The sequence below is a fragment of the Salvelinus namaycush genome, chromosome 41 (assembly GCF_016432855.1).
Source record: "Salvelinus namaycush isolate Seneca chromosome 41, SaNama_1.0, whole genome shotgun sequence".
Classification (NCBI taxonomy): Eukaryota; Metazoa; Chordata; class Actinopteri; order Salmoniformes; family Salmonidae; genus Salvelinus; species Salvelinus namaycush.
Genome location: NC_052347.1, coordinates 9154465 through 9167768, shown reverse-complemented (window position 1 = coordinate 9167768; position 13304 = coordinate 9154465). Strand labels below are relative to the sequence as shown.

At 41.4% G+C, this 13304-nt stretch overlaps 1 protein-coding gene across 1 annotated transcript in view; it reads left to right on the top strand.

Annotated features, from left to right (window-relative positions):
* The window catches only part of LOC120034033 (protein shisa-9B-like), a 29291-nt gene extending 17337 nt beyond the window's left edge, over positions 1–11954 (top strand). Inside the window, exons 3-4 of the mRNA XM_038980425.1 lie at positions 5059–5217; positions 11536–11954. Coding sequence (XP_038836353.1) covers positions 5059–5217; positions 11536–11954 — 578 coding nt within the window. The remainder of the gene's footprint in view (positions 1–5058; positions 5218–11535) is intronic.
* The last annotated feature ends 1350 nt before the right edge of the window (positions 11955–13304 follow it).

Sequence of the window (13304 nt, the reverse complement as noted above, 5' to 3'; positions counted from 1 at the left end):
GGGCATCCAGCTCCCAAAATACACTCTTGCATTTTTTATGAGTTCTTGGAAGGTATCTGTGTCTGTAGTGTTGATTCACTTACTCCTGCAACAACCTTTGAGTCTTTAACCTTACAAAAGTTTTCACAAATGGACCACTTTTAACCAGTGGCAGACAGATGGAAAGTGAATTGAAGTGGGACTCCAGTAATTTAGAAGAAACGGTGTGTTAAGAGGACAAATGTCTGGCAGATGAAATGGGATTTTATCCATTGTACACAGACAATGGAGGGACGGATGTATTACTCCTTAAATTAGCAGCTCAATGCCAAAGTAACAGTTTGTACTTCAGATTTCCAGAGGTGAGGTAATTTCAGAGAACAATGATTCTTGAAAACCACTCATTGTTTTCACCTAGTCACAGAGCTATTAGCAGGTGTAGTGAAATAGTTGTAAAGCTTGCCTGTATCTCTTTTAATGAGACAACACGGATCATTTCATGGCCCTTTACAAAGTAATTAGCACAGCACGGAAACATCTATTTGACCGGTGGGAAATTAGGTTCTAATTAGCCTATTTCACTATTATTATATTTTTTATTATCATGGAGAGGCTGCACCATGGCATAGTGGACTCTAAAAGTTGATACTTGTTAAAAAAGTTAGAATGTTAAACTTGTACCATCTTTTATTTTTCAGTGGCAGAGGAGAGTACAGTAGTCCTTTTGAAGTGGTGCTGACAGTTGTTTCATGTTTGGTTCACGCCTCCTGTCCCTGACCTTATTCTCCCACTGCCCTCCTCCCACTTTTTAGCTCTTGCTACACTATCCTCTTTCATATTAATTGGACTCGCTACGGAAAATAAACACCTTCCCTATTCTTCATTCAAAAGCATTTTCTCCTCTCTTTAAAGTATATTGTAGTTCTGTGCAATGGTCTCTTCCTCTTTAAACCCTCGTCTTTTTCCACAGAAAACACTGGAACGTTTCAACAATCATCATTCATTCATGCTGGGGTCCCTCCAGACCTCTGTTGAATGCTCTCCTCCCCTGTTGTTCCTGAACCGTCTCCTGTTGGAGCGTATCTATTGGGACCACTGTGCAGCAGGGGGAATATGTTTCCAGGAGGCAGTGCAGTGTTTCATAAGAATTTCCAAAGTTTCTGATTATCATAGTCAGTAGCCCTAATGGAACCTTTAGGTACAAATCTGGTGGGCAAGTTGCTAGGGTAGTTTCTATGAACTTTTCCCGTTCTTCATATTTATTCCCCTGTGGATAAGCATGAAATAAACATAGAGAATCAACTTCATAATTAATTTTTATGAAAACAAAAGTTGATTTTGAACAGCAATTTTTTTGCAGTTCATGCTGTTTTTTTCTGGGGATACGCTGATTTCATGCCGTCCATTCCTACATTTTGGTTCTGAACTTCTGAAAGATCAGGCAACTTTTCTTATCATGAAACATATTTTTCTTTCCTCTCCAACCAAAATGGATTAATGCACCTGCTGTTGGCTACAGCACTCTTGGCCCGGCTGTCAGACTAGTCAGACTAGACATCTTTGCTTACATCGCTGCTGCCTTCAGCCTTTCGGACCTGTAGATCCAGCGATGATTGTGTTCATCATCTGGAGAAGAGAAACCTTCCAGTGGCTGCTGCTGAGTCATGAGCCAGGAAGCGTAACTAAAGCTGGCATATTCATTAAGTAACTGTCTGGGAAAAATAGACTAGAATCCAATCAAATCGCCTGCCAGCCGGGAAGACGAGGAGAACAAAAGCTCTGGTGACATTTCAGCGATAGCTGACATCTCTTCCCTGACGAATGGTCATTGCTACTAAGACCCGGTTTCAAATCAGAACATCTATTTCAGTCCACTTGGCATCAGTCTTTTTCCAGACAGAACCATTTTAGCCTAGATTTGATTTGATTTGATCCATTTCTTTCACGGCTCATTGTCCGCTGTCCAAAGCAGATGATAGTGTTCAGCTAAATGTGCAAATGCAAATGTATTTAGTATATTAGTTGTGTGGCTAATTAGAATGGAATATTGTGTACTAGTTGCAGCACTGACAAACAGGGTTCCACATCCACTGACCTCCTTATCGACTAACTAACATGAGACCGAGCAAAAGAGGCTCTTTGCTTTTCACACTGTGGTGTGTGTGCCTGATTAGATGTTGCATGGCAACAATAAAATGAGGTATTATAATGCAACAGATCTTACAGATAAGACATTTTATTTGACTTAACCTGTATTTTATCATCACAATCATTACAAACATTGATGTTGACCACTCAGTGATCGTCATGTCTGTATTCTCCCCTCATACCATCAGCGCAGCAGAGAGATGTATGTGTACAGTAGCATACAGTTAAAACAAGATGTGAGTCCTATTATGCAAGCTGCTTGGTAAGATTTGGGGCATAAGTAATGGAGATTGTATGTCCGTTCACCTTTTATCCTCCCTTTGGCAATCTACTGAAGTGTAAACTTGCCAGAGAAATCTGCTCTCAGAACATGTTGACCTGTTGACTTGCAAAAGAGTCGTTAAGTTGTTAATTGGCCTCAGTGTGCCTCCGCAAATATGCCATTAATCACGGCCAGTTATTATGTGTAACATACAAGTTGACAGCCTGTTTTGATCATCATGATTGGGGACGCAAAGGAGGATGGTCACACTGTAGATATGATTGAATTCTGGCCATAATTATTGTTAAGTACGATATAATGTGATACTATTATACAGCTTTTATCATAGGCACTACTGTATGTTGTTATTGTGGAACCTAGAGCATTGATACTAACTGAGTACTGCGCCTGCGCATGAACATACTGTGCTTGAACTTGAGTTTGAACGAGAAAGTCGTGTCAACGTTATCTCTGTTTCAAGTATCATTTATTACTGTTTGTGTCGTAGTAAGAACACAACAGTTATATATTCAAAAAGCATTCACACTGGAGTAAATGTTGCCAGGTCTTCTACTACTGAACGTTCACATCTGTGAGATGAGTAATGAACTGGAGGTTCTCATCTCTATTTTCTAAAGCAGACGTTTATAGTTCTTCATTTATCTCAGTCTCAAAAAGGTACAGTCAAGGTAACTCCTTTTCATGTACTCTTTTTAATAAAGACTTGTTCACTATAAATAATATCTGAATGACCTTTGTCTATTGATCAATCATAATAATAATAAACAGTTACTTAATATTGATTTTATATTACGCAGTTACTTATTGATGGTGCTGTGAAAATCAAAAAGATTGTAGACTTGAATGAATATCTAATGTAGAACAGGGCCCATAAGAAGTCAGATCATTATTTTCCATTTTTCTAACAAATGATATTTATAATTTGTAGTCGCCTTCAAATGAATCCAGACCTTCAAGCAGTTATATTTTACTTGTTGAATATGTGGTCATACATAGGAAGCTATTGTTACTAACAGCATTTCGTGCCATAGTTTCAATCTGCTGCTCAACAGATTGCTTGTACTTTGAAAACTCATTATTGTTCTCAACATGCCCAAGCAGCAGTTTATGGGCACTTACAATGTCTACTACAATGACTCTACTTTCTCAAGGTTCTGGTATTGTTCCTCACATTGGGCTGTGGACATCAGTAATGGAAGAGAGTTATGTTTACATGTGCAACATGAATACAGATACAACAACAACATGGGCTGAATGGATGTACAGTATTACCTTGACCAATCAGTAACTGCTACAGCCAAACTGGCGGAATGCATTTTATGGAACTCTGCTATTACACACAATATCAATATTGAGCTATTAGTTAACTTTATGTTATTGATATTCTACTGTAGATAGCTACTGTAGTATGGTTGGAGTTATTAAGGTGGCATTCACCGTCCCCCAAACTGCCACCTGGGCGTGGGTGCAGTCTGCTGTCTCCTGACCTCCTTTGGGTCCTACGGGGCCAGTTGAAAATGATGCCCACAACATCTGGTTGCTCTGCCATGCCAGCAGGCAGGTGGCCAGTCAATTTGCCATGGTTCCATGCACTCCTCAATTAAGCAGATGTCTGCATGCTGGATGCTGGATTAGTACCATCTTATAAAGAGCAGTCATCACACTCTCTCTCCAGCTGCGTCCCCAGGGAGGGCCAACCAGCACGGGGTGCAATGTTACCAAGGATCTGAAACAATTACCTCTGTCCATTCTTATCCATCCGTCAAATTGATTTCTATCAGGCCTATTGAGAGACATATCAGCTGAGGGCTGAGCTACGCTGCTGTTGGTTTTGGCTGAGGCTTGTTTGGAGGAAACCAAAGAGATTCGATTGGAAGAGGATTAGCACAGTGAGCTGGCTAGAGGAGCCATCTAGCTCGGAGCGATGGACGGTTAATGATTTGTATCCCGGGGCTAACATGAAGAGACTATAACAATTGTGTTGGCAGGTCAATGAGATAGTGTAAGCTGCCTACGTGAGGTCTATCAGGTCTCGACTTCCACAGCTTTCCTGGGTGACACCAGCTCTTACATCTCACCACTGACAGGAAGGAAGAAACACTGATTTCAAAAATACTGCTGATAGCCCTTTCATGCAGCCAAATGACCTAGTGGCCTCGTGGATAGAATGTTATTCATATTTTTCATAATTTCAAAATCTATAAACTTTTTTTTTTTTTTATAAGTCACCGAAAATCCGGTGTTTCTATGTCAAATGGTCTTACGTGATGTATGTAAAGTGTAATATTGGGATGGAAACTCAAAATGTAGTACATTTCAACTATATCTGACATGGTACAGGTGTTTTATTTTTTTTTGCCATGTGAGTGAGGTTTCAAAGTAGATATGTTTAAAACTACCAAGAAACACTGTGTGACCCTGGTTTTAGCCTACTGCAGTAAAAGGTAAAAAATATTGCCTCACTTAAGTGGTAAAACAATACAATAGTGCACAATCGAACTTGCTAACTTGCAAATACATTGTAGCATTTATATGGACCCATAATCTCAATCACTCAGATGGAACATCAATATTTAATGACATGTTTTACTTTTATCTGCCAGACTGACACCTCTTTCTCTGCCATCTTTCTCTTTCTCTCCCTACAGAGGCTAACCAGATGAACAGTGTGGGTCCAGGATCATCACTAATGCCAGGCTTAGGGTCTCCTCCCCACCCTTACCCTTCCATGGGACAGATCACTAGCCCTTATGAGCAACAGCAACCTGGGAAAGAGCTCAATAAGTACGCCTCCCTCAAGGCTGTCGGTAAGAGACCCTTATTGCTCATTCTAAGATCTGCGGATATGGGGATACAGGAATAAGCGCTGAGCAGCTTCTCTGATTAACTTCATAAAAAGAATAGCTAATCAGATTTCATCAGCTAATCAAAAGGGGTAATATATAATTTAATCATAATTTCAAATCTAACGAAATGCATATATTTCACAGTACACTATAAGTACCAGTCAAAAGTTTGGAGACACCTACTGATTTAAGGATTTTTCTTTATTTGCACTATTTTCTATATTATCAAAACTAGGAAGTAACACATTTTATATTTTATATTTGAGATTCTTCAAAGTAGCCACCATTTGCCTTGATGACAGCTTTTCACACTCTTGACATTCTCTCAACCAGCTTCATGAGGTAGTCACCTGGAATGCATTTCAATTAACAGGTTTTCCTTGTTAAAAGTTCATTTGTGGAATTTCTTTCCTTCTTAATGCGTTTGAGCCAATCAGTTGTGTTGTGACAAGGTAGGGGTGGTATACAGATGATAGCCCTATTTGGTAAAATACCATATTATGGCAAGAACAGCTCAAGTAAGCAAAGAGAAATGACAGTCCATCATTACTTTTTAAGACATGAAGTTAAGTCAATCCGGAAAATTTCAAGAACTTTGAAAGTTTCTTCAAGTGCAGTCGCAAAAACCATTAAGCGGTATGATGAAACTGGCTCTCATGAGGACCGCCACAGGAAAGGAAGACCCAGAGTTACCTCTGTTGCAGAGCATAAGTTCATTAGACTTAACTGCACCTCAGATTGCAGCCCAAATAAATGCTTCACAGAGTTCAAGTAACAGACATGTCTCAACATCAACTGTTCAGAGGAGACTGCGTGAATCAGGCCTTCATGGTCGAATTGCTGCAAAGAAACCACTACTAAAGGACACCAATAAGAAGAAGAGACTTGCTTGGGCCAAGAAACACGAGCAATGGACATTAGACAAGTGGAAATCTGTCCTTTGGTCTGATGAGTCCAAATGTGAGATTTTTGGTTCCAACCGCCATGTCTTTGTGAGACGCAGAGTAGGTGATGATCTCCGCCTGTGTGGTTCCCACCGTGAAGCATGGAGGAGGAGGTGTGATGGTGTCGGGTGCTTTACTGGTGATACTGTCTGTGATTTATTTAGAATTCAAGGCCTCCCGGGTGGCGCAGTGGTCTAGGGCACTGCATCGCAGTGCTAGCTGCGCCACCAGAGTCTCTGGGTTCGCGCCCAGGCTCTGTCGCAGCCGGCCGCAACCGGGAGGTCCGTGGGGCGACGCACAATTGGCATAGCGTCGTCCGGGTTAGGGAGGGTTTGGCCGGTAGGGATATCCTTGTCTCAGTATGTAAAATGTAATAAAATGTATGCACTCTACTGTAAGTCGCTCTGGATAAGAGCGTCTGCTAAATGACTAAAATGTAAATGTAAGGCACACAACCAGCATGGCTACCACAGAATTCTGCAGCAATACGCCATCCCATCTGGTTTGCGCTTTTCAACAGGACAATGACCCAAAACAGACCTCCAGGCTGTGTAAGGGCTATTTGACCGATGGAGTGCTGCATCAGATGACCTGGCCTCCACAATCACCCGACCTCAACCCAATTTATACGGTTTGGGATGACTTGGACCGCAGAGTGAAGGAAAAGCAGAGAGCAAGTGCTCAGCATATGTGGGAACTTCTTCAAGACGGTTGGAAAAGCATTCCTCATGAAGCTGGTTGAGAGAATGCCAAGCGTGTGCAAAGCTGTCATCAAGGCAAAGGGTGGTTACTTTGAAGAATCTAAAATCTACAATCTATTTTGATTTGTTTGACACTTTTCAAATCAAATCAAATTAATTTTATTTGTCACAAGTGAAATGCTTAAAAACAAACAAAATAGCACGGTTGGTTAAGAGCCAATCAAACGACAGCCATCCTCTCCGGCACCATTCTTATTTTTTGGTTACTACATGATTCCATGTATGTTTTTTCATAGTTTTGATGTCTTCACTATTATTCTACAATGTAGAAAATAGTAAAAATAAAGAAAAACCCTTGAATGAATAGGTGTGTCCAAACTTCTAACTGGTACTGCACATGCCATGCATACCTATAGCATGTGAGAAAGGGAAACCATTCCACTGAAATGGATGGGAATGGTAGAGTATTTATTTGGCCATCTGTTAAATTGAAGGCATCTCTTCTCATAAAAGAGGACGTGATGATTAGAATATCAGCCGAGATCGCAAATGAGCATATGCCTCTGAAGTGTCGAACTTCCATGTAATCACACTCAAATGACATGATTAAATGTGGGCTAATTAACACAATGGAGATCTCGAATGATGAGCAAAAACACCAAGCAGCTAGTGTAGATATGTTCTGCTGCCTGCTGTAATTATCAGTTAGCCTGGTCTCTGTCTCCATCCTAGCATGCTGTATGGTTACTTACTGAGAGACACAATGTTTATGTGACACTTTCCGTTTAAAGAAAAACCTCAAAGAAAGAGAGGCTCTCAACAAAAATATTTACACTGTGTAAACGGTTTATTTCAATTAGACAGGATAACAGATGTAGAATTTAGCCTTTCAGAAAGGGAGGAAAATAGCCTAGCTTTTAGGAAAATGAATGTCATTGATTTGTCTTTCAAATTTCATGTCTCAAGGCTATCCATTGTTTTGCCTTTGTTGCTCTTAGGTGCCAATGATAACCGTAAATAACATGTTCTATATCACCTATAGTTTTGCTGCTGCACATCATATATGAAGAACCCTGTGAAATGTTGGACAGTCACTGTTATAGTACCAAAATCAACTAGTCAAGGTCTACATTGAGAGTCAGATCTTATTGACCACAGAACTGATATTAGGATCATGAAACCATGTCTCTTCAGTTATCCTTCAACATTATATTGGAAAATCGATTTTTTTATAACATTTTGAGATGGCAAGTATAATAAATTAAACATCACAGCTTGACCCACCCCCTGCACTAGGGAAACGCATGATTTACTGCAACCTCACCTCTCAATTCCCTGAGTGCTAAATCCAAGGTTTGGGAAATGATCAACCAAAATCTAGCAATCAATTATTCTCTCTTGCTGTCCCCCCAGTGATTTTGTAAGGTCACAGAATTGGATTTCTCACAGACATTTACAATCTGAACTGGCTAATTTATAAAGGAGCGGGAGCCCCATCAGGGAGGTGTCTGAAGACATTTTGGATCTGCCTGCCGCTCTTCTGGCTGTAAACACTAGGCTAATTATTTCTCATGCCATTCTCCAAAAAGCTGTAATTATAATTGAGTTGAACATGACAATTCTGCAAGCAGCCTTCTCTTTGATGCATTCATTTAGGATACCAGTCTACATGAAGATCTCTGCAAGTTCAGTATTGTGTGTATGCCATAGACAGTGAATTAGATTGGGATTCTAATTTATGTATGGCTGTCATGTGCCAGGGGATATTGTTGATTTCCTCGTCATGTAGTTATGTCAGAGACTTTCCCTGTTATCTTTGCCTCTCCATTTGAAGCAAAATGCCATGGTGCTGAACTAATGCCTCTGAAATTTTGAAAAGGGGAATGATTAATTAGGCTCACAGGAAAGCAATGACTAAGCATGTTGACTTTATCTCTGAGTTTTTTCTTTTACACTGATTGATGCTCAAACAGTCAGTCGTTTTCTCCATAGACCAATAAGAGAAACAGGCGAGTGAGCTAGCAGAGCTGATAAACGCTCTGATTAATAAACCAGAGAGACAGGCATCAGAAACCAGCTCTGCTTCTGATGGGGAATTAAAAGAAGTGATGGAGACATATTTGATAGTGTTTATCACCCTAATTAAACAGGGGTCTCTTTATGGATTCTGCCCGATTCAACTAAAGGAACTTCAAAGCCCCTCACCATAAATGGGGCTGGATGAGATGGCAGCTGTCAGAGTTGCAGAGGCACAATCCCACAGAGGATGATGTGGCGGCAGGCATGTGGAACATTCACCAGATTCTCTCTGTGACATCATAGACAATCAGATGAAACTTATCTGACTGCTGCTAATCTAGTGAAGAGGCGTCAAGCTGCAGACGGATCATTAGGGGATATAAAGACTGTGGTGAAACGTACACTACCGTTCAAAAGTTTGGGGTCACTTAGAAATGTCTTTGTTCTTGAAAGAAAAGCACATAATTGGTCATTAGGAAACCCTTTTGCAATTATGTTAGCACAGCTGAAAACTGTTGTCCTGATTAAATAAGCAATAAAACTGGCCTTCTTTAGACTAGTTGAGTATATCTGTGAGTTCGATTACAGGCTCAAAATGGCAGCATCATTAAATAGTACCCGCAAAACACCTGTCTCAACGTCAACAGTGAAGAGGTGACTCCGGGATGCTGGCCTTCTAGGCAGAGTAGCAAAGAAAAAGCCATATTTCAGACTGGCTGAAAATAAAAGATTAAGATGGGCAAAAGAACATAGACACTGCACAGAGGAACTCTGCCTAGAAGGCCAGCATCCCGGAGTCACCTCTTCACTGTTGACGTTGAGACTGGTGTTTTGCGGGTACTATTTAATGGAGCTACCAGTTGAGGACTTGTAAGTCGTCTGTTTCTCAAACTAGACACTCTAATGTACTTGTCCTCTTGCTCAGTTGTGCACCGGGGCCTCCCACTCCTCTTTCTATTCTGGTTAGGGCCAGTGTGCGCTGTTCTGTGAAGGGAGTAGTACACAGCGTTGTACGAGATCTTCAGTTTCTTGGCAATTTCTCGCATGGAATAGCCTTCATTTCTTAGAACAAGAATAGACTGACGAGTTTCAGAAGAAAGTTCTTTGTTTCTGGCCATTTTGAGCCTGTAATCGAACCCATAAATGCTGATGCTCCAGATACTCAACTAGTCTAAATAAGGCCAGTTTTATTGCTTCTTTAATCATAATTGCAAAAGGGTTTCCTGATGATCAATTCGCCTTTTAAAATGATAAACTTGGATTAGCTAACACAACGTGCCATTGGAACACAGGAGTGATGGTTGCTGATAATGGGCCTCGGTATACCTATGTAGATATTCCATAAAAAATCTGCCGTTTCCAGCTACAATAGTCATTTACAACATTAGCAATGTCTACTGTATTTCTGATCTATTTGATGTTATTTTAATGGACAGAAAATGTGCTTTTCTTTCAAAAACAAGGACATTTCTAAGTGACCCCAAACTTTTGAACGGTAGTGTATCTAATGAGAGCTGTCCGGTGACTAGGGGATAGGAGGGAGAACAGAGGGATGAGTGCCGGTGGAGACACTTATTTAACTGTTTGGGTTGAGTCTATATGAACCAATGTGGTTCTCTCCCTCCTCTCTGATTCTCTGATGTGTATTAAGCTGTGGGCCATTGATGTGTACGCTATGAAAGCATTTTGTTCAGAGGGAGCTCTGCACTGCTAGAGTCTCACTGCTAGAGTCTCACTCTAATATGGCGGTGTCCGATCCAGAACATTGAGGCTGAGGCCGTCTGCCTCTCCCTCCGCCCACCAGGGTATCATAACAGATTAAAGGTCACCGGCAGGACATTTAATTAGAAAGTCTGAAATGTCACACAGGGAAATGACTAACGCTGTAGAGTATGGCGTTGCTCCACAATTAGTGAGGAGATAATGTTTTCAGAACAGGTCTGCACCAGATTGGACATGTCAAATGACACCATGTAACAATGTCAGTGGCTTTTATGGGCAAATTATGTCCGATAGTTAAAGGATATATTGAACACATAGCATAAAATATACTATAGAAATCAAGTAAACATTCCAGAATGCTCAGGGACATATTCATTTGCATATTACAATACAACTGTGCACACAGCCAGCTTAGAAAAGAGCAAACTCCCCAACCAGTCTGGAGGGGGTTGTTTACTATTAGCTAAAGCCTGCATGTTTCCAGATGATAATGGCATTGTTGGGAAAATCATTTACATTTATACTCAAATGGCATGATGATATACAGGACATATCAACAACATTCAACACGGCTCAGGCAAAATGTATTATTCACCTCGGTATCCTTTAAAAAACCTTTAGCTACCATTTTCTCAACTGTTCCTCACCCCACATGACAATATGTAATCTACCCCAGTTTAGGATTATTATGGCATGTACATAAATATAGATTTGGAAACAGTCCAAAATCCTCAAATACATCAATATCTCAACTAATCTAAATAAATCTCACCAAAGCAAAGACCTGAACATTTGCTATTGTCTGTGCATGACATTAACAAAATGGCTGTCATTCCAATATTTTTTCATTTATGTTTTTTTGCTCTTGTGTATGTGTGTACGTCTGTTTCCAGCGGAGAAGGTTAATGACAACTTCTACACCAACCGGCGGCACATGGTAGAGATGGCAGCCAAGGGCAGTCTCCCTATGCACCCGATGCACCGCATAGAGCAGGAGCCCAGCAACCCCTACAGCCCTCCCTTACAGCCTTCCCTAAAGCAGAACGGACACAAGTCCAAAAGCACCAAGGGCCACAGCAGCCACAGCAGCAGCTCCCATACCCTGGCCTATGGCTCCAACACCATCGCCAACCCGGGCATGCAGAAGAACTGGGACGGCTCAGAGACGGTGGGCCGCCGGCAGAGCCACGGCACTAAGAAACACTGCACCATAGAGCAGGTGAACGAGATGCACAGCACCTCGCGCAGCCAGCACTACATGCCTCCACAGCCCTACTTTGTCAGCAACAGCAAGACAGAAGTGACTGTCTGATCTGAGAGCCCACTCCACCACCATAACCACTATAACCCCAGCTGCAAGAGAGAGAGAGAGAGAGAGAGAGAGAGAGAGAGAGAGAGAGAGAGAGAGAGAGAGAGAGAGAGAGAGAGAGAGAGAGAGAGAGAGAGAGAGAGAGAGAGAGAGAGAGAGAGAGAGAGAGAGAGAGAGAGATGGTCAGAAGGTTGCTGTACAGGCTGAAGTAGAACAGCGGTCCTGGATTGAGTGCCCCTCTCTAGGGGTGCTATGTGTCAACTAATGCGTGTGGCTGACTGTGCATGTGACAGGCATGTGTGGGGAGAGTGACCACAACAACATACTCCAACCTCCAAGGTTTCGGTCATCACTGTATTGATGATTATATTGCAACTAATACAAACAAATCATATACTGCAAGTCAGACTAATAACATCAACGAGCAGAGCATAGCAATGATTGACCTCTGATGGACAGGTTAGCCAGGATGAGCCTGGAGCCATGCAGTGGTGGAAGAGACTGGAACTGTACAAAAGCCCAGTGGCAATAGACTTTTCCTATTGTCAGTATTAACTGAGATCTCAAAGGGCCTGAAAATGTGTATCATCTCATGTAGTTTCCATTGAATCCGCCTCGGATAAGCCAGTAGGTTTAGATCTAGATCGCAGTGGAGCAGAGCAGCCGTTAGTAAAGGGATACATTGTTCTCCTCAACATTGATTGACATTTCCTCAGATGTTGTGTACTGTATATACTGTGGGGGAACTTGTTGGTAATGCTCATGCTCGGAACCTCGGGGTCATGATTACATCTATAGGGAAACAGTGACAATTTCAGATATGTACTGTATATTCTCCTTCAGAAACTACAGAGCATGAGGTGGATGAGACTGCACCAAACCAGTTCTGTAGCCACAGCGTTATACACACCCTACTCTGCTCTCTCTGGTGTTAGGGCTGTGCCTTTCTCTGAGAAAACTGTTCAAATCAAAGAGCTCGTCTTATAAACCATTGTCTAAGGTGTGGAATTTACTTAAATGTCTTCATCTTGCAAACAGGTCCACAACTGTCATTTCACATTCTTTATTTCTGTTTCCATTCGACAATGCATTGTGTGTGTGTGTGTGTGTGTTAACCTTGGTACCTTAGAACAATGATAGAGAAAACACAGAAGGAATTGTGTCCTTTCCATACATGTAACGTCACTGCCAAAACATTTGTGAATATATTGCCCATATATTTATGATAATTCCCAAATTGATTAGCATGGGATTCATTTTGTGCAGGGGTGCCTGTTTCTCACCCACCTCCATCAATACTACCAAATCATTACATGGCCTAGAGCCATGCCCCCAGCTCAGACTGTTGTGGCA